Source organism: Lycium barbarum, chromosome 12 (assembly GCF_019175385.1).
Source record: "Lycium barbarum isolate Lr01 chromosome 12, ASM1917538v2, whole genome shotgun sequence".
In the NCBI taxonomy this organism is placed as follows: Eukaryota; Viridiplantae; Streptophyta; class Magnoliopsida; order Solanales; family Solanaceae; genus Lycium; species Lycium barbarum.
The window spans coordinates 84,829,074-84,851,665 of record NC_083348.1 but is presented as its reverse complement, the minus strand read 5'-3'; the positions used below and the strand labels follow the sequence as shown (position 1 = coordinate 84,851,665).

At 33.0% G+C, this 22,592-nt stretch overlaps 2 protein-coding genes across 2 annotated transcripts; one reads left to right on the top strand and one right to left on the bottom strand.

The window, feature by feature from the left end:
* LOC132622912 (CASP-like protein 1C2) lies at window positions 1-1,573 on the top strand. The gene is made up of 3 exons (XM_060337598.1): window positions 1-554; window positions 998-1,100; window positions 1,204-1,573. The coding sequence occupies exons 1-3, from the start codon at window positions 400-402 to the stop codon at window positions 1,432-1,434; spliced, it is 489 nt and encodes a 162-aa protein (XP_060193581.1). The 5' UTR covers window positions 1-399; the 3' UTR covers window positions 1,435-1,573.
* A 786-nt stretch (window positions 1,574-2,359) lies between these two features.
* Window positions 2,360-6,761, bottom strand: LOC132622392 (probable 2-carboxy-D-arabinitol-1-phosphatase). The gene is made up of 7 exons (XM_060337000.1): window positions 6,412-6,761; window positions 5,316-5,467; window positions 3,775-3,894; window positions 3,595-3,694; window positions 3,289-3,428; window positions 3,139-3,218; window positions 2,360-2,818 (listed from the first exon to the last, which is right to left on the bottom strand). The coding sequence occupies exons 1-7, from the start codon at window positions 6,563-6,565 to the stop codon at window positions 2,692-2,694; spliced, it is 873 nt and encodes a 290-aa protein (XP_060192983.1). The 5' UTR covers window positions 6,566-6,761; the 3' UTR covers window positions 2,360-2,691.
* Window positions 6,762-22,592: the final 15,831 nt, after the last annotated feature.

Here is a 22,592-nt window from a genome sequence, read left to right as displayed (position 1 = left end):
CTACAATGAACACTTATTGGTAGATTGAGTCAATGATTTTTTTGGCCAAGTGTGCCACTAGATGCACAAATCTTCGATGAAATTAAAGGGTCCGCTCTCAAGAGGTGTAATTCATTGGATCTTTGTTAATTACTGGCACTATAAATAAATGGCACAAGTTTATTTGTACACTCATTAGGTAACCAAGAACATGACCCTTTGTCCCTAAAGAAGACAAGTTTACCACCCACTTATCTGCCTTTTCCTAACACAACAAAATATCCCTCTTTATTATTCTATCTCTCTTGATCACTTCTTTAATTCCACACACAAATTTTATGCCCTTTCACTTGCATTTCTTTTGACATTAAAAACTAGTGTTAGATTTTGTTAATTGACCTCATCACTTTCCTATTCCTAATGACTTTGGCAAACAGGATCACCGTATTTCTGCTTAGGCTTTTAGCCTTGGGGGCTAGTGTTGCAGCCATCATTATCATGGTCACTAGCCATGACTCTGCTCAAGTCTTGGGCATGACCTTTGAAGCCAAATTTTCCAATACGCCAACGTTCAAGTAAGTTGATCATACATAATCTTCAATGTTTTTAACATGAGTACTCTTTCTACTTGCAACGGAACTAGAATTTTCACTAAAGAAATTCAAACAGAAGTAAACACACGAAGAAGTGATGCGGTATAATTTTCCAGCAAAGGGAATTCGAATGAACCCTCTTGCGCCCCGTAATGCCACCCCTGCTTTCTACGTTCTGTCGATCACATGCATGCAGTACACCTGTGGATAATAAGGACAACTGATCAGTAGCGAGTCCAACCATGAGTTCATCGGTTCGACAGAACCCAGTGCTTCAGAGTCGAACTACATTTATATGTGCAAATTATATATATATATATATATAACTTAGAACCAACTCCATTAACTTAATATTCATAACGTCTAAATTTTGAATCAGCCACCTCACATGACCGGCTGGCTAAACTAAGTTATTGATGTTTCAGGTACTTTGTTGGAGCGAATATACTAGCAAGTGCCTATTCCCTCATAGTTCTCTTTTTCCCTACCAAGAAATTGCTGGGACGCATTCTGCTTATTTCAGATATAGTATGTACTATCTTTTCTTGATGATAATTTTAGTTACATGGATTTTTTTGGCTTAGGCTGATTCAATTTTTTTTTTTTTTTTTTTTCATTGATGTCAAATTAGCTTATGACATTGCTTCTGGACTCAAGCATATCAGCATGTTTGGCAATAGCTCAAGTGGGGAAAAAGGGAAACAGTCATGCAGGTTGGCTACCAATTTGTGGGCAAGTTCCAAAGTTCTGTGACCGTGTTTCTGGATCTCTTATTGCTGGATTTGCAGCTGCTATACTATATTTCCTTCTTCTTCTTTTCTCTTTTCACAGTGTTCTTAATCTTTACACACTAAAAGCTTAGACTCCTCTTTCATGGAGATTTTACTTTTTGCTCTTCTCTTAAAAAACATCGTTTACCCTATTTTTGTACTAATTTATGTGTTTACAGATGAATGCTATATGTAGTTGAAATATTATAGTATGAAAAGAGGATTTGAAGACATCTTTTTCGTGTTTCGTATGCTTAATTATCTACACAAAATATAATTAATACCTCAATCTTTTGTTGGTCAATGAGTAGTTCAACGTCGTAATCTTTTCTGGTTGATAGCAGTAAGAATCTGTAATTGTAAGATACGAGTAGGTTATCTTATTCTCGTTGATATTGTCACTCTCACTATCAACAAAGATTTAACCAAACTATAAATAATATGATCTAACCATGATCTGGTTGGTACCCACTCCAACTTTTTGTTGTATAAGAGTTGATAAGTGGAAGATATCTTTTTGTTTTATATATGGTATCATTTATAGTTTTATAAATTTTTTACACCATCCGGTCGCATCAAAAGTAACTTTTTATACCAAGTCTAATATAATAACCTCGAAAAAGAAAAATAACAGAATGCTAGGCATATTTAATTTGCATTGGTAGATTAAATTTTTGACAATGTCAGTATAAGTAACTTAACCTCTTTGTTAATTCTGGATAGTTCAAATCAACGACCCTTCAAAAAAAAATTCCATGAATATTTTTCTTTTACAATAAACGAGATTTGTACTAAAAAGTTGTTACTTGGATTCATATTTTGTACGATGTACTTATACATCACATTAGCCCAAAAATCGTACCTGATGTTTACACCAAACCACTAAAAATAGCTGAAGCGCGAAGTTTCTACCTGAGATTCCTCCATTTTCATTATGTCTAAGAAAAACCTATTTGTCCATTTAATTTTTGCGAAAAACTTTATGCTTGCATGCATTATAGTATTTAAAGATTAAAATGAATTCAAATAAAAGAGTCTCAGTTTCATTGACTTTGATTTTCTGAGAACTGTTACCAGAGAACATAAATCTGTAACAGAGGCAAAAATTTCATTCTGGAAGAAATGCTGAACTCTGCATTTCAATCAACTTCGTAACGGTCACAAGAACATGCTACAACTTTTTCAGCTGTTCTTGAACTAATGAAGTTCTAACTAAACTAATATTCAAAAGTTCAATGATTCGTAACTCACATGCTACACAGACAACTATTCAGGTCTGATGCGGTTCTCTATTGTTTCAATTGCAAATGTAATCTTCATTGTCCGTCCAGTCCTTGTACCAGTTGATCTTAATAGTGGTAGATGTGGTCAGTGTACATATGTGCTGTCATGTTCAGGGAATGAAGCATGGCTTCTCCTTCTTTGTTGAATTTGAATACACATAATCCTCCATTATTTATATCCACTGAACGAAACCTGAATCGGTACAAAATTAGACCTGTCAAGAATAGTGGCTGAAGAACCCAAATTTTATATGTAGTAGTTGAAGTATAGGACTCGATAAAAGATTACATACATGTAATTTTCATAGTGATGAAAGAAAGTTGTATTAAATTTCATGGTGATGAAAGCAAGTTTACTATACCCCAGCAATGTTTAACATCCTTACATTTGTCTTAGTCAGCTGTCATATCTAAAGGGTTATTTTAATTTTATGTGCCTGAAATATCTTAGGTTTAACTTAATCTAATGAAAGATTTTGGAGACAAAGTATGCTGTGAAATATTATGACATACCGTTCTGGTCCTAGTCCAAGAGCTGTGCAGACCAATGCTCGTAAAATAGATTTGTGTGTCACAACCAAAAAGTGCTCTCCCTGATGAAGAACGAGCTAATCAGTATATTGTGTTGCAAAAAAGATCAATTGAGCAGTGTAAAGAACTTACTGGTGTCAATAAAATTTCTTTCCATGCTTCATGTGCTGTTCCCCATATTTCCTCAAGAGGGAATACACCATCTACACAAAAATTAGATGGATCTTCTCTCCAAGTTGTATACTCCTTTGGATATATGCGCTTGGCATCCTCTGCCTCCAAATACTAAACATCATTTAGAAAACTACTAATGCTGTTGAGTTATCTAAATGGATGCAAAATCTAAAACTGATTATGCCTTCCTGTTGTTACAATATTTAGGTTATAGTGACTCAGATGTAATAGTAAAATAATGATTTCAGAGTGAACGAGGCAGACCATTTTTCATGCCTTCAAGAAAATATAGATGGGCCTCCTTCAAGGAATTAAGAAAAACCAGAGGCTCTTCCTTTCCTTGCCATATGATTTCAGCGGTCGTCTGCAGAAGACATTGCCGTTATTACTTAATAACTGCATATTTAGTAAGCAAAAGATAATTACACAACACCATGATCCAACCTTGGCGCGTGATATTGGACTAGCGAAACATTGGTCAAAGTGCATATCAGCCAAGGCCATCTTACACCTTTCTGCTTGCATTGCTCCTTTTTCAGAAAGTATAGATAAGTTTGAGCTTCCCTACATGTACGACTAATTAGGTTAGTAGCCATAGAACAGCCAAGCCACATATGAAAAGGAGTAAGTTATAAGATGTGAGTTCCTTACTACAACAATTAGCATCAACTTGAGTCATGCTAGGACCCGACTCCATTGGGAGGAAAGAATGAAAATAAATTCTTGGGCAAGCAGTCATAATAAATGGTATTAGAGCTGGGAGAAACTAGCTGGAGTTATGGGAGTCAAGTCCCATGTAGGAGTTACCTCTAGAATCTTGGATCAGGTCTGAGAGGACGTCAAGGCCTCAAGGGGGAGAATGTTATACCCTGTCTCACCAGATAAGTGGACTTACTGGAATTATAAGCCTTAAAAAGCTCCACTCCTAGCACTTTGGTTCTAATTTCTAGATTAAGGGAGGAGCAGCTCCAAGTAGGTGTGTGAAGACAAAATTCAATCAATTGTTCCGCCGGTGATTGGATTTAGTCATTTAGATCATTACAAGGCTAATAATGAAAGTAACAGGGTCTTAAAGCATTAATTGAGTGTCAATTTATCAATCAGGATGGCACTCGACAAGTTTGAAACAGAATCTCATATTATAGATTATATCGTTTTTGATGTACCAAAAAGAGGAGGTTACTTGTGACAAGAATAAATGTTGAACTGACAACAGGATCTGAGATGAACTAGTGATAGGATACCATGCCGTGGCAGAGCTAAAGGTAAGGAAGGGGGTTAAATTGAATCCCCTTCGTCCGAAAATTACACTGCGCAAGTAGGTAAAATTTTATTTTTCTGTAATATATATACACGGTTGAACCCCTTTATATAAGGAAAACTTCTAGATAGTAGCATTTTTATATTTTTCTGAATCCCTTTGTTTAAGGATTTTTGGCTCCACCACTGATACCACAGTTTGCTCAAATGTAGTTTGAAGTTTGTCAGCCTGGAGGAAAGACTCTGTCAACTAACATATCTTATCATTTATCATGGAAGTTATGTTAGAGTTAGGGACGCAGAATTCAGATAACTCTTGTCTTTGCAACAAGAAAAATGTAACGCTCCATAAGACTCGCATCAGTAACAAAAGATGACTTTGAAGTCCTTAACAAGACAAGCGTTCTTAAGACAAAGCTAATTAAAACTTCACGTGTTTGTAGCTCAAACTAGCGACACCACTTGTATTCCAGAGCCTGGAGCTTTAGACATAACACCACTCTTTTTCAGTAATTCACTGACCTTTAATATCAAGGTCTCAAACAGAGACCTTGGCATGAATAACTTTTCTTGCAAGAACTCAGTAACTTAGAAGTAGGAAATTTAGCATTCTTTCTTGTACTTCCATTATAAACTTGGGTGTAAAGGGAAGTGACTGTCAAGGAATTAAACTCTCTCGTAATAACAGAACGTGGAGGAACATGAAAAGAGAAGGTGAAACGAACCTGAATTCTACCTTCTTCATTCCAAGAGCTGAGACCATGTCGTACAAGAGTAACTTTCTTCGGTGTAGCTAACACTTTTTTAGTTAGAGAGGTTGTGGCTCTTTCAAAATCAAATGCTCCACCAGTCAAAGGAGTATCATTCCTAAGTCTTTCTGTAAGATCCATGTTAAAACTCAATTGCAGCTAGCAATAGGATTCAATGTTAATGTCATAAACAATCACAAGACCATGTACATAATAAAGAGCATAGCCGGAAGTAAATAGAAAGGATCCAGCTCCTCTGTATTGAACATGCACTATTTAAATATCAAAGGTCCAGATTATATTAAGTAAATAAGCATGATAATCATTTTGACACCCAAAAAAGGAAGTCTCCAGCTATGATTAGAAATTATAATCTTTCTGACACCAATTAACAGATTAACTGGAGAATGTTTCTTTTTTTGGGTAGCAGAATGATGGTAAAAATTGTCATCTTAACTATTGCTAGAATGCTTTGAATCTTTCAGGTAACTTGGACCTCTAAAATTTGTATAGGACATATGTGACACATCCAAATAGGCAGGAAATAGAGAGAATGCCCAACCGGGAGAGGAGCCAGATACAACAATCATATGGAGTTCGTTAACTAGAACTTAAACTTTTCCACTCATGTATCTAACACAAATCAACAAATTATTCTTTTAGATAAATAATCAGTAAGATATCAAGGATACAAGCTAATCCAACATAACAACATGTGATCTTTACACAAATAGATGGCGGGATTCACTGTTAACTTTTCCTAGCCGGTATACATAAATTATACACTAATTATAGATGGTTATAGACATCATATACATGGATTATACATATACTGTATATCCGCCAGCTATTTTTAGTTTAAGCGGTGGGGTGAACGCCTATTTATGTAATTCTTTTAATAATAACTATAGCCTAATTAGCATAGATTATCAATGAGCAAGATGCAAACCCCTACAACACATTTCATTGTTATCAAGAACCTTCTATTTTTTTCCTTCAGAAAACTAGAGGATTCTTGTTTCCTAAGTAGTACACAATAACAAACCGAGTACAGTAGAACTTTAAAGACTACCTGTTGTATCTGGCAAACCAGGACTTGAAGTTGAGCAACGAATAGCATAGTTAATGCCAGAGCTAGTGCCAAGTTTAGGATATGTGAATTTCTTGGAATAGGAAATTGAAGTGAAAGATAAATAAGGGGTGGTAAGAATAGCTCCAGAACTCATTTTGTAAAGCTCTTTTTGCTATTTCAAGATTGTTTCCACTTCTGCTTTTTTTTGGCATGAATTTCAAGGGCCTTGTACAAAAGGAGAAAGAGCTAAATAAGAGGAAAATGACAGTTGTAACTTGTGGTGGGAATTCAATTGGATTTGGGCATTTGGCTTTTGCTACAATATATGGAATTGAGGATATACCACATAGAGTGAATTGAAGATTCTCCCTTCTTGTATGGTCCAGCCCAAAAGACTATTTGTTCCTTCTTCTTTTTTGGGCAACTTAGGTAAATGTATCCTTCTGCCAACTAGTTTAGATCAAAGCATACACCATCTACAGACTTCGATTGTATATAGTTATGTGTATTGTATGTATAATATTTGTATATTTTATATAAAGTACTATATTAGCTGTAAACTGGGTATATATTTTGTAGTTTAGTAAAAAAATGCGACTTTTTTTCATCCAAAAGTGGACATTTGGGCTTGTTGAACTAATCATAAGGCTTTTGTTCATATGTAATTCTTCTGTTGTTATTAGTTCATTTTTGGTACCGCTAATTTGGGTTTAATTCAATTCATAATGAAATTGCAAAATGCAAGGAAGAATTTGGCTACAAGTAGGGGTGGCAAACGGGCGGGTCGAGTCGGATATGGGTCGGGTCGAAAATGGGTTGACAAAAAACGAATCAATTACCCGACCCGCCCATATTTAACACGGTTAAAAAGTGGGTTACCCGACGGATAATATAGATATTCATATTATCCAAAGCTACTTCAAAGATGGACTTCATGTAGCCAATATGGAGAAGATTAGTTTACCATTTTGTCCACAAATCCAATCCCTAGTATATAGTTGCGCCTCAACATTTGTGGGAAGAGTAGAACTTCGAACCTTTCAATGATACGACCTCCAAGAAAATCTTTTTTGGAAACTATCCACCCAACCCCACCCCCTACCACCCACTCCCCAACCAAATCCCAGCCCCACCCAACGACCACCCTCAAACGCACTTCATCTTCACCTACCCATCCCAACTCCACCCCATCCCACACCACCGCTCCACCTAACCCTCACCCACGCCCCCCCCCCCCCTCCCAAAGCACCTGTTTCATATATGACTACTTTGCACTTTGAAGACAACCCCAAAAAGTGACTATGTTTGTAAACTAGCCATTTTTCAAAAGCGACACAAAATGGCTATTTTTGTAAATTGACCATTTTTGAAAAGTGACATAAAAATGGTTATTTTTCCAAAAAAATATTTCTTGCGAAACGACCGAAAATGCAAAAATAGCAACTTTTTTTTTGTCATTTTTCAAAAAATGGCCACTTTACAAAAGTAGCAATTTTTTTATCACTTTCAAAAATTAACTACTTTACAAAAGTGACCACTATCTTAGAAATGGCACATTGCAAAAATGGTTATTTTAATACTTTCACAAAGATGCTATTTTAAAAAATGGCTACTTTTGCAAAGTAGTTAGTTTTTAAAGTAACTACTTTCACAAAATGACTATTTATGAAATTGGCTACTTTCAAAAAGTGACTATTTTTAAAAAGTATCTACTTTCACAAAGTGGGTATTTTCTAAAAGTGACTACTTTTACAAAGTGATTATTTTCTTAAGTGACTACTTTTGCAAAATGACTACTTTTCGCAAGTAATATTTTGAAAAAGCGACTACTTTTGTAATATGATTACTTTTGTAAAGTTGCTATTTTTGAAAGTTCTACTTTCACAAATGTCTAGTTTTGCAAAGTTGAAAGATATAGGGTGGTGGTAGGGAGGTGAGAAGTAGGGGTTGGGGGTAGGTGGTTATAGGGGTGGGGAGGGAGGTAGTGGTGGGCGGTGGCCTGGGGGGGGGGGGGGTGGGGATGGTTAAGTGGTGGGGTCGGATGGGGGTAGTGAGGGTGTAGGGGTGGGGGGTGTAGGGGTGGGGGGTGTAGGAGGGGGTGCTTATTGAATTTGTTTTAGAGAAAATGTTTTCCAAAATATTTTGACCAACCAAACGTAGGAAAATTGAAAAACATTTCCTCCATACCAAACACACTCTATATGTTGTGGGTTTTATCCGTTTTACCCATATTTTAAGTGGATAGTATGGGTTGACTCATATTGGACCCATATTAAATGGGTTGGGTATCCAATCCATTTAAAATGGGTTAGATCGGGCGGATAACCATATTTTTTACCCATTTTGCCACCTCTAGTTACAAGTTTAGTTGAAATGGAAAAAAAAAAAAAAGGCTCAACTTATTTTAGAAAGAGAGGTTGGCACTTTCAGGAGTTCGTTTCATAAAGCAACCAACTATAGTAAAATATCTAAACGAAGGAACCTATCATTTGCCATTTCATCATTATTACAAAAATCCCTTTTGTTTAGAGTCCACCAAAGGTGATTAAAGATCTATATATAATATAAAACTAGACATAGACAATTTTACGTAATATCTCTTTATAATTTTCATTGACATTTATCTTTTTCTATTTTTCCTCATTTATGTGCTATGTTAGAAAAGCTCTAAAATTACTCCTTTAACTCTCTTAATTATATTAAATATGCAATATTAAAAGCTCATCTATGTAACTCTCTTAATTATGGTGAAAAACTTAAATGTCCCTAACCAACTAGAAAGGCACAGTGCAATAGCGGCATTGAATTCTGCTGCCCACGTTGTAAATGGAAATGAATAATTTTCTTTGTGGTTTCCCCAAAAAGCTTATAAAGATTCAAATTTACAAAGTTAATTTTTTCCCCTGAAAATGTAAAGAGTTGAAACTTTTAAAAATTTGATCTCCACGATCCATCCATCCCAGACAAAATAATACTTAGCTGCTCTAAACTCACCCATAAAATGGGGTACTTTAAAATTTCAGTTCTTTTACCTTTTGGTTACCGATAATGGTTACCTATAATTATTACCTACTTTTAAGACCTCCATTATCAATTATCAATATAATTACATACTTATGACAAATATATATGGACCCAATTTCTCTTCAAATTTTTTCTCATCCACCATGTGATACAGATTAATCCTACTTCCCCACAAACCGTGTTTGCCATTCTTATGATGAAAGGTGATTAGTTCATTTGAATTCTTTGTTTCTCTGTTCTTTTTCTTCTTGAAATATTTATATAATATTACATTGTTACTTTTGATAAATGTTTGTGATTTTGAAAATTAAAAATAGGTGACTAATGAGGTTATTATGGATGTAATTTCAACAATAATAAGTGAAGATATCATTTTAGAATAAGTTTAACCAAGTAATTTTACATATTTCCAGTAAAAAGGAATTAGTAAATGATAAATTTTTCACTTGTCCAAAGAAAGATTGTCAATGTAATTAAAGCTTGAAAATTCAGGTTTATTTTTTAAATTTTACGAATTTTCAATATAGCTTCAATAATTTTTAGAACGGAAAAAGAGTAGCTTTAGAGTGGAGTGGCTAAAAAAAAATAAAAAATTAGAGTGGAGTGGTCAATTATAAAATATATAATGTTCTAGCAAGAGAGAAGAAAATGAAAAAGAATGAATGAACAAGGAGGCAAGAGAAGAAGAAGAAGAAGAACGTTAAAGCAAAAATTAACCAAAGAGATTTCATTGGTTTGTTTTCGCCCTTTCATTACTGTTTATGTAGTAGATGTTGTTGTTGATGTATTTTCTAAGAATTTTGAAGGGGAAAAAAAAAACGAAGCACTAAAATGTAGCTCTTGAAAGGTAGAGAAGAAGAATTAAATAGATACTAATATATTAAATAAACAAAGAATACTTATGTGTAAATTGTATAGATTATTATTTAAAATATAAGCATTTGTGGATAATTAAAAATCCGTAATTTATAAAAAAATATAACAAAAAGAAAAATAAAGGAAAATAATAAAATATCTTAGAACTTGAAATCTAATTTATTTGAGTTTGAAGACTAAAGAAGAGTTAAATATTTTTAATATTTTGGCATTAAAAATTTATTTCAGAAATTGAATAAGATTTTTATGATCGCGTGAAGCGCGAACCAATTCACTAGTTTGTAAATATGGGAGGAACTTTTAACGTTCAAATTTACACATTTGTTTAGCATCTTTTATGTACCACTATATATAGGGAAACGGATGGAACCTTAATTATATCTAGTCCTACAGTAAGTAATTTAAAAAATTTGACACATTCATCAAAATCATATAATAACATTAATTGAGAGAATTATTTAACTATATTATCATTTATCCTCTTCAACATAAATTAAGGAGTAGTAAAAGACTTCTTAAAAACTGTTCAGAATATTTATTAGACTAAAAAATAAATAAATAAAATTAATACAGTTTTAGGTTTTTTTTTGGGGATAAAACCGCTTATTTTAAATCTTTGAAAGGTTAAAAATATCTCATTAATCAAAGGAGTATGCATTATCAACTTTTACAATATATATAAGTGCCATGGGGGGTACGAACACAGCTTCCAATAGCTGTACCATGAGCTTCACAATTTGTACACGCAATGAATATATATAAGTGCCATGGGGGTACGAACACAGCTTCCAATAGCTGTACCATGAGCTTCACAATTTGTACACGCAATGAATATATATAAGTGCCATGGGGGGTACGAACACAGCTTCCAATAGTTGTACCATGAGCTTCACAATTTGTACACGCAATGAATGCTTGTATTCTAAGCTATATAACTTGTACACTTTATCTAACTATTTTTATATCCCGCGTAGACATATATCATAGTACTTAATATTTATTTCTTTCTTGTGTATAGACGTATGCACTTAGATTTTAATTCTCCAACACATTTATTTTCTTTGTGCACTTTTACTTAGACGTATGCAGTTCAATTTTAATTCACCTACACAAATTTATTTTCTCCTTGCACTTTTACTTGTTTACTTTTGACTTTTCACATTCTTGCTGAATATTTATTCTCTTCTCAAGTATGAATGACCTCTTTCACATCTTGGCCCGAAGCATCTGGTGGAGGAGCTGGGGCTGAGGCTCCCTCATGCTCCTCTGAACCAGATAATGAGTGGGAGGATCTAGACGGAACCTCATTCTGGGATTCATCTCCCTCTATAACTGGTGGCGGTATTCTTTCAGCCTGCTTTTCCATCACTGTCTTGCCCTTTTGGGCTGCGGTAGCTTTCCTCCTCACAGGCATTTCTGACATACATAATACACGGTTAAGGAAAGAGAAATCCTTATATCATGGCTCTTGTCGCACGATCAAAGAAGAAAGAAGTTCACATTCTTTAAGAATTAATAAATGAAGTACTCCCTTCGTCCCATATTACGTGGTCACATTATTATACTTGACTTTTCACGTTCTTTAAGAATTAATAAAAATGAAGTACTCCCTTCGTTCCATATTACTTGGCCACATTACTAAAAATATATATTTTTCTATATTATATATAAGCGTGGAGCAGGGACGAACACCGCTCCTCCAGCTTGTACCATGAGCTTCACAAATTGTATACGCAATGAATGCTTGTACCATAAGCTATATAACTTGTACACTTTATCCAACTATTTTTATATCCCACGTAGACATATGTCATAGTACTTAATATTTATTCCCTTCTCATGTATAGACGTATGCACTTCAAATTTAATACTCCGACACATTTATTTCCTCCGTGCACTTTTACTTGTTCACTTTTGACTTTTCGTGTTCTAGCTGAATATTTATTCTCTTTTCATGTATAGATATATGCAGTTCAATTTTAATTTTCCTACGCAAATTTATTTCCTCCGTGCACTTTAATTTGTTCACTTTTGACTTTTCACATTCTTTAAGAATTAATAAATCTCACGTAGATATATGTTATAGTACTAAATATTTATTCTCTTTTCTATTTGACGAACACCGCTCCTCCAGCTTGTACCGTGAGCTTCACAAATTGTACACGCATGAATGCTTGTACCATAAGCTATATAACTTGTACACTTTATCCAACTATTTTTATATTCCACGTAGACATATGTCATAGTACTTAATATCTATTCCCTTCTCATGTATAGACGTATGCACTTCAAATTTAATTCTCCGACACATTTATTTCCTCCGTGTACTTTTATTTGTTCACTTTTGACTTTTCGCGTTCTAGCTGAATATTTATTCTTTTTCATGTATAGATATATGCAGTTCAATTTTAATTCTCCTACACAAATTTATTTCCTCCGGGCACTTTAATTTGTTCACTTTTGGCAGTACTGAATATTTATTTTCTTCTCATGTATACACGTATGCACTTCAATTTTAATTCTTCAACACATTTATTTCCTCCGTGCACTTTTACTTGTTTACTTTTGACTTTTACGTTTTTTGCTGAATATTTATTCTCTTCTCATGCATATATCCATAACTTTTGGTACAAATTTGCATTGCTATTGTTCGTTCTCTTTTCACGTTTAAAGTATTGAGAAAGAAGAAAAACGGGGATAAAAGTCACTCCCTCTTATCACATTCTTTAAGAATTAATAAATGAAATATATATTTTATCATAATATCCATATTTATTGGTGTAGAGTCTCGATAGCCTTAGAAAATGATTTGAAAATAAGTAATTAATGTAAAGAGTAAAATAAGCCGAAAATTCCTTTCTCTTGATATGTTAACGTAGGCAATTACTTTTATCTCAATTTTCCTTCTTTGTCAATACTTTACTTATCTCACTCTCCTTTGCATTCTCTGATTATTGTTCATTTACATTTATAAAATGTATTACTTTATATTTTCATTTCGGAATTAAAATTTGGTGATTTACGATATAACATATATCTTTCTAATTTTGATTTCTTTGTAACAGTTCTTTTTATCTATAATTTTTAATATAAAAAATTATAATATAACTAATTTACCCCTTATTAACATATTTTTTAGTTAATTTAATAAAAATATTTTATTGGTTTTGCTTTTAAAAAATCTAATATATACAACAATGGTTCTTATGTTTGAATCTGAATAGTTAATTGATTGAGATGGATATCAACTTGTCGGTATACATATAAGATATTAAACAATTCAAAAGAAAAAATCTAGAATCAAAATATTAATTTTCCCTCACGTTCTTATTAATTTTCTTTTTCACATTGATGAACACCTTTCATTGTCATGACTATGACAGATTTTTAAAAGTTATTTACAAAATACAAGTCTTAAAGACCGGCTAATTAAAATGAATAAACATGTTCGACCTAATAGGCATACTCCTAAACCTAGACACGTGATAATGTCTAAAGGTAAATGCTTACTCACATCCTATGTTTATACCAAACTAGTGAATTGATTCGCGTTTCGTGCGATCATAAATTGTTTTAATATCTTCTTCAGTCTTCAAATTCAAAATAGATTACATTTTAAGTTCTAAGCTAATTTATTATTGTCACTTATTTTCCCTTTTCTTTAATTTTTATCAATTACGAAATTTTACTTTTCAATCATTCAGAAATACTTAAATTTTATATAATAATAATAATAATAATAATAATAATCTATATAGATGAATTTTCTTTTTTATATAAAGTATTTATCTCACTCTTTTTATCTATCTTTGCATCAACAACAACATCAACTACAAAAATAATAAGGAAAGGGGGGTAAACACACAAATGAATTCTCTTTTGTTAATTCTTGCTTTAATATTTTCCTTTCTTTATCCTCCTCCTCCTCCTCCTCCTCCTCCTCCTTCTTCTTCTTCTTCTTTGCCCGTTCATTCTAAGAAAAAATCTCTATTTTTATGCTCTTTTCTCATTGGAAGATCACATTTTTGTAACTGACTACTCCACTCTAAAGCTACTCTTTTTTCGTCCTAAAAATATCGATGCTACACTAAAAATTATAAAATCTAAAAAGCTGATCATTTCTTTTTTAAAAAGTCCCTATGAATTCAATGCACGGCATCGTTAAAAGGGAGAGAGAAGTCAAAAAAAAAAAAACAATTGCATATTCAAGCTTCAATTTATTTGACAATCCTTCTTTCGACTACTGAGAAATTTTATCATTAACTGATTCTTTTTTTTATTGAAAATACGTAAAATTAATTGATAAAGATTATTCTAAAATAACATCTTCACTTACTATTGTTGATATCTTACTTAGCAGCTATCCAAAAAAGACATGCTTATATGATTTATAGAATAGAGGAATGAGAAGACAAATTGTTTTTAAAAAATAAATAGAAAACGATCGACACCAAAAACTGTAGTACCTGGAAAAACATACAAAATCATATTAATTTGCCAACAAAATCATACCGACAACTTACCAAATAAAAATAGGGTAAAATTACATCCACATATAAACCCCATTAGTCAATTGACACCAAAAGCTATATATGTACCTGAAAAAACCTACATTCGATTCAAGAAAGTTCATACACATTAGAGATCAAAATAGGAAGGAAAAGAGGAAAGTAGCATACGAAAATTACATCAATTCGTCAATAAAAACATATCGATAACCTACCAAACAAAAATAGGATAAAATTATATCCACATATAACCCCATTGGTCACCTATTTTCAACTTGCAAAAAATCACAAACATTTAAGAAGTAACAGTATGATATTATATAAATATTTCAAAAAGAAAAAAAAGAAAGCAGAAACACAAAATTAAAAAGAACTAATCAGCTAACATCAAAAGGAATGACTAACACGATTAGTGGGAAAGTAACGATAAAATGTGTTACTTATCACATGGTGGATAGAAAAAATTAATGAGAACTTTTGGGTGGTATATATATTTGATGCAAGTCTACAACTATTCTGATGATGGATAACAAATGTCTTAAAAAAAGGTTAATAATAATAGGTAACAGAAGGTTTAAAAACTGAAAATTTAAAGTGCCCATTTATGGGCTAGTATTTAAGAGCAACAATTAATTTTTATTCAATTGATGGATCGTGGGAGTAATATTAAGAGAGTTAAAGAGATTGTTCTTTTTAAAGTTTGAGATTGCATAATTAATTTAATTAAGAGGGTTAAAGGAATGACTTTGAGATTATTTAACATAGCACATAAATGATAAAAAAAAAAATAGAGAAAAGTCCAAAAAATGGAGAAAAAAGATAATTGTGTTTCTTGGCTAAAGAGAGGTGCCACATCACTTTTTCTATTTCTAGCTTTATTATATATATTGATTAATGTAACTTACCGTAGTTAAGCAATTTTATGGAGGAAATATATACATTAATTAATCATGATTAATTGATACTTGTTCATAGACATATCATGCATTTATTAGTCTGATATAAACATCGGATGCCGGACAAATTTTTACCATGTGGAAACTAATCAGGGGCAAATTTAGGTAGAAAATTTGGGACACGCGAACTCATGGTCTCTCCATAAGACTAGATATTTTATGTATATATTATTTAAAATTGGTATAATATTGCTTGTTGGAACCTATACTACAAAAAAATTAAATGGTGCACTTAGTTGATGGTTGAGTTATTTACCCATAGGACTAGAGATCAATTCTTTCTTAACACATTTTTCCTTCTTTTTTATGGTGAACCTATGTTCTAAAAATCCTAGATTCGCCTATGAAACTAGAGGGTGTCAGCAGGGCGGAGCCAAGAGGTTCCAAGGGGTTTCATCAGCGGAAAATTACATTGTATTTATAAGGTTAAAATTATTTTTAATGTGTATATAATAAGTGTTGAACCCCTAACTTCTTTTTGTGTTTACTTATTCATATTTTAAACCCCTTATTAAAAAGCCTAGCTCAGCCACCGGGTGTCTGGTCCTCGTGAGCCAAGCTCGGTTTTAACGGGAATAAAGCAACAAATCCGTCTGTTTCCCTCGTTAAGCCCAATTTTTTAAAACTTGTTAAAACTAATTGCGGTGGCCGTTACGTCGGAAAGAAACAAAAACAGATTCAACCAACGTACTTTCATGTTCCCCACGTTGCATGTTACTCCTACTATTCTTTTTATATTTATGTTTTCCTAAATAAATTATTCACCAACTGATATAGTAGTATTACATATTTTATTTGATCCATCTTCCCCTTGTTTTCAACAACTTTTAAGTTTACGTTGGGCAGTTGGCTGCCAACAATGAACTAAGATGAATCACAAGCAGAGGGGCAGCACTTCTTTTGTCCCTTTTAATTATCAAACTTGTACTTTAAAATAATTTAAGACAGGTGTCATTAGGAAATATATTTACTGACCCGAAAGTAGAACAATTAAGGTACCGCTGGAGTAAAAGTTCAAAATTACCAACGGATCTCTAGAAAATGGGAGTCTATGCTTTTCTGCTTATTTTCTTTTTTCGTGGAAGGCAATTTAAAACAAAGACAACGAGTTTATAACACAATTTTTTTTTATAAGTATTAGATTAATTCAAGATGGTTTTGGGTTTGGGGGAAAATCTTTTTATCTTGTAAAATCCTAGGCAGGTTAAATGTTGTTCTCAAACTAAATCATGGATTTGTTTGAAAGAATTTCATAGTTTTAGCTTGGACATGTTATTTTCACCTCAAATCTCAACTTCTAAAAATGAATTTTATTGTTACTTCTTAACCAATTTCTTGTGAGTACTACATAAATATTACTTCTAAACCAATTTCTGGCCATGCGTACGGGAAGTAAATCGAGTGACGGATATTCTAGCAAAGTACTACTATATTTTTTTACACCCCTTTTGTAAAAAATCACTCTTTCTGAATCATGTTCCTCGTAATAGTCTTGTTTTAGTCTCGTTTTATAATAGTGTAGGTCAAAACGTACTTTGGTGTAATGTACATTCCTCTATCTTGTTAAATCATTTACAAGACTTGCATTTGTTGTTCATGGGTGGTAAAATCTTTTGATGTGTCTTTTGAAAGGTTAAAGGCGATAGGAGGTTAAAAATTCTCGTACTGTAATTTATACCTTAAAAAATCATGTGAAAATACCACCTTATGTATATGTACTTATTTCGTCACTCTGTTGCGAAATGAAGCATATACAACACATTCATGTCATATTTTACATGAGATTGTTCTAGGCTTGAAAGTATTAGGTACTTCACCTTGCAGATCTCGTGTTTCATTTTGTCTATAGCTCATCCTGATATTCAAAGTTTGATCACATATATTTTCTTATTTAGATATTCATGTTCGCTCTAAAGTGCAATAATAAAGACATTGAAAGGAAATAGCTAGGGAAAATGAAGAGGAAAAAGTTTTGTCGCTTGACATATATTTGTAAAGATTTTAAAACTTAAGAATAAAAGTAAATTAGGCCCAGGGACACAACACAAACTCTTGGATTTACCCCTTTTATTACACAAGAGAACGACTAACGATATAAAATTTTCACACATGGGACTTTGTTACAACATAAAATGGTTAAATTTAATTTGCTTGAACTATGCAAAATAATCTAGATTTGTCTTGAACATAGCAAAGTAGAGTCCAAATACCATTTTCTTAGCCACAATTCTTCGTCCCTCTAAATCGATCACTACCATAACAATTGATTCTTTTCACACGCAAAAACGCTACTTAAAGACACTATTATTCCATCACTCCTTACTAGCACGACACTACAAAAATAACACAAAAATTTCTCAACCCCCCTCCTTCTCCTACTTGCATGATCTCTCTCGCACCTTCATATTTAAAATGTTCACTAATTACCATTTTACCTCCACCAAAATAATCGACCATCAATCACTATATGATCCCACCTTGATAGTGCAATTTATTACTGTTTGACCTTTGGATTGATGATGATTAGTATGAGCTTGGAAGATATAAAAGGGACATGACCGCTAGAGGTTCTAACTATTAAACAAGATGGCCAATGACGCCACAACTGGATAATAACCTTTTTGTTTAAAGTTCAGGTACATATTTGTGTATAACCTTGCTAGTTCAACGATAAATTTGACCTTTTCCATAGTAGAAAAAGCCCAAGCATTGGAAAGTTTATATAGAGCGTGTTTGGATTAGCTTATATTTTTAGTGATTTTTTGGCTTTTAAGCTCTTTTCTATTTTTGATGGTATTTGAGAAAGATAAAAAATATTTTTTAAACACTTATTTTAGGGTAAAAAGTACAAAAATAAGCTAAAAGTCAATCCAAACACCCTCATAGTAAGTTATTAAGGATAAATCTAAATTAATTTTATATATATATTTTTTTTACCCCTCCCTTGGGATTTTTTAGTTTTTCGCTACTTGCGCTACTTGGTGACTCAAATTCATTACCTTAACGTTGGAAGTGGGGGATTTTTATCACATGAGCAACCCGTCTTGTCAACTTAATTTCATAATGATATTGATAAGATACCAATTATTAACAAAAAACACAAATCTAAATTATTTTAAAAAGTTAAGAGCAAATTTGATCCTTTTCCGAAGTCTAAAGGGGAAAGGGAGGAGGAAGAGGAGAAAAGGTGCCTAAAAGCCTCTAACCTTATCATTAGATGTCTAGATTTATACCAACAGCTTTTCCAGCCTTCTTGTCTAATATTGATCACCATGATGCGTATAGTTTTAGATTCTTTTTCCAGTAGAAACACTTTATTCTTTGTAATTTGTTCCTTTCCTTTTGCGTTTTCAGATTCTCAATCGTTGATACGATGAGCTATAATTACTTGACGGAAAACACTACTCCACTAGTTCCTCACAAACAATATTTCACATCATAAAATATAGTAAAAAGTGCTACTGAAAGTTAATAATAGTAGAAATGGATTATGCAGGTGAAAAGGAAAAAGAAGTGGATTAATACCAAATTAATGATGTAAACATTCGGACTTATCGCCATAAAACATCACATACTTTTGATAGATACTGATGTTATCTACTAGGATCCACGTGGAAAGCAGCGACTTTCAACTTACGTACCACCCACGTCTCCCCCAGTCGCTGTTGCTGGCGCGTGGTGTACGTCACCCACATTCCCTGATTGTAACGTTCAACCAGGAAAACGCAAAGGACTGACACTTTACTCCAAGGTGATGGTTACCCTTTTAAAAGGAACAAAACTTATTTACACTCGAGGTCTGTATGAACATAGAGTGGTCGTTTAGTAAGTAGATAAAATTATCCCACAATTATAATTTTGGAATCAATTTATTCCATCTCTTGAGACTAATTTATTTCATCTAGGAGATGGAATAAAATAATTTCAGAATTAATGGGATAAGATGGGATATCTCATCTTTAAGTTTGGGATGCACTTTATACTTTGTTTGGTATAAGGTATAAATTTATTCCGGGATAAATTTATACTTTCTACTAAATATGGTATAAAATTAATCCACAATTAATGCTGGGATATCCCAGCTAATAATAGTTTAATAATGAGGTTAAAATAAAAATAACCGATTTCAGTTTGTTTGAAATTGAAAAATAGTTAGTATTATTTCATAGATATATTAATTCCAAGTTAACATATCACTTATGTATTTCACCTTTAACCATTTTTTTTTAAAATCCAATCAAACATCTAGAACATATATTCTTCATTCTCCACAATACCCATAGGTCATAATTTTCACTATTTTTTTTTGGCTGAAGTCATCGAAACTTGTCCGTGAAATTCACTTAGACCCCCCAACTGAACCTCGTAACGTCCGAACCTTTCGAAACCGCTTTTACCGTGCAGCTTGAACACAATTTGTTGGGGTGGCACAGTGCATGCATTACACTTGCACTTGAGTGTGTGAAACAATCTCAAATAATTTTTTTTCAGCTTGAAAATATGTAACTATAAATAAAATAATTAAGAAAGGAAAAAAATAACTTAAAAAATAATTCTACACCACCCACCCCACTCCTCAGCCATCCACCAACCCTTTCCCCTTTTTCTTCCTGTTCTGCATCCACCAACCAGCCACCGTCCTCGCAACCCCTAGACTTTCTTTTCCTAAGAACATCCACCAACCAGCCACCGTCCTCGCAACCCCTAGACTTTCTTTTCCTTCTTAACAATTGAGATTAGTTAATAAACAATGAACACATATGTAGATTAATTTAGTGATTGTCGTAATGTCAGTGAAAGTTAATCGACATCGACGAATCATCCGACATTGACAGCGAAAAGAGATATATGACACCCAGAGCGTACATTCATTTACAATTCTATCTATATTATTCCCTCTTCATTTTAATTAAGGTTAGTGGGTTTCTATTTTAGTTTGAGTTTAAGTGGAGCAATGTTGAGATGTAGGTGGTGGTGTTTGCTGCTTGGAAGTGGTCGGAAATGGTGGATGGACGGCCAGAGTTGAAAGAAAAATGAAGAGCTGAATGTCGACGTTGCCGACCAGACCCTCCTACGACGTCACTGATGTTGTGAGGGAAAGAAAAACGAGGGGAAGAAGGAATAGCTCCGATGAACGACATGATCAGAGCTTAGGTGTGGCGCAGTGAGAGAACTCCTTGAGAGCAAAAATGGGGGCGGCATTGATGAGCAAATGAAGAGGAGAAAACGTACGGTTCACTGGAGCTAGAAGCTTCTCGCCGGAGAAAGGGGGGGGGGGGTGTTTTGCTGGAGAAGGAGATTTTTAAGATCCATGTGTCATCGTATTATTTGTCATGTTGGCGTGTGAATTACACACACCTTTGTTGTTTGGTTGCATGTTACCTTTATGTTCAAGTGGCACAATAAAAGTAATTTTAGAGGGTTCAGATGTTACGGGACTCAATTTGAGGGTCTAAATGAATTTTACAAATAAATTCGAGAATCTGTCGATGACTTTAGCCTTTTTTTTTTTTTTCATAGCTGGTTTCTTCTTCTCTATGATGCCCTTTCTTATACTGTTATCATTTCATAGCACAAAGTAACAATCAAAACTGTCATACTCAATTATTATCTCTTATTCGATCCTTTGAGCTTATCTATTTACTTGCGTCCACCTTACACCGAACAGTAGTTTGGATTTCCATAGTTGTGTTGTTTGCTTTTGAACTTGTGTCGAATATAAATGAAATTAATAACATTTGCCTAAAATGTTAGAATATGTCGCACACAGGCATGCGTATATGCTTTAGGGATTTTAATTTTTAAGCATTGAAGACATACTAAATTAATTAAAAAAAAAAAAAGAGAGAGAGAGATGCTACAATTAAGACCCATTTCTAAGCCTCTTTTTTCTCCATCATAGACATGATAACCACTCGCTTTTTCCACCAAACACGAGTTCTTGCTAAAAAAAATTTCCCACCTTTCTGTCAAATTCAATATGTAGAATTTGTTAAATATTTGATAAGAATAAAAAAGTACTATGTATATTTGACAAATTTAAAGAACCAAAATTAATCAGGAGTAAAAGAGACTATTCTAAGTTCTAACCCAAACTATAAGATATTTTTTTCCCTCATTTATGGACATTCAAAATGGAAAGTGAAATTTCAATTCCTTCCAGTATGATAAAAAGTAGGTTAGCTTTATAAAGTGAATCGGTGATTTTCTATAAACAACAGTTCAATAGTATTATGAGAGTATCCTTTTGGACATGCCCTTTTACTTTTCAAAGAAATTATTCCCTAAATCATTTTTCTATGTCTTATTATTTGGCTAATTAAAAATCATCCAGGATCCGTTTGGCCATGAGAATTTTTCACTTTATTTGAAAATTAAAATTTGGCCATGAAGTTGTATTTAGAATTTTAAAAATACCTATAATATTATTTTCACTTTCAATACATTCAAACAATCAATTTTTTTTTTTTTTTTTTGCAAAAACTGTAACTAAACACAACTAATCTTCTATCTTAATTTAATATTCGGCAAAGGCTCAATATACCCCTAACCTTTGCGAAATTTTACACATTTTCCCGTCGTTAAAAGGTTTGTGCAAAAATGCCCCTAACGTTTTTTTTTTTGCCATACATGCCCTTGAGTTAACGAAAAATATTGGAGGGCATATTTGTTCAGTTTCGCAAACGTTAGGGGCATATTTGAGCCTTTAAAATTCCTGAATATTATGACACAAAATATCACTGCATTCCAAAACATAAAAAAACATTTGTAATTACAATCCATCCACCATTGTATTACATCAAAATTATACAACTAA

Excerpts from the sequence above, each read along its gene's own strand:
- LOC132622912 (XM_060337598.1), top strand. The coding sequence starts at position 400 with ATGACTTTGGCAAACAGGATCACCGTATTTCTGCTTAGGCTTTTAGCC. Across the intron at positions 555-997 it reads TCCAATACGCCAACGTTCAA|GTACTTTGTTGGAGCGAATA; the intron begins GTAAGTTGATCA and ends TTGATGTTTCAG. Across the intron at positions 1,101-1,203 it reads TTCTGCTTATTTCAGATATA|CTTATGACATTGCTTCTGGA; the intron begins GTATGTACTATC and ends ATGTCAAATTAG.
- LOC132622392 (XM_060337000.1), bottom strand. The coding sequence starts at position 6,565 with ATGAGTTCTGGAGCTATTCTTACCACCCCTTATTTATCTTTCACTTCA. Across the intron at positions 5,468-6,411 it reads TGGTTTGCCAGATACAACAG|AAAGACTTAGGAATGATACT; the intron begins GTAGTCTTTAAA and ends TGGATCTTACAG. Across the intron at positions 3,695-3,774 it reads GTCCAATATCACGCGCCAAG|ACGACCGCTGAAATCATATG; the intron begins GTTGGATCATGG and ends TGTCTTCTGCAG.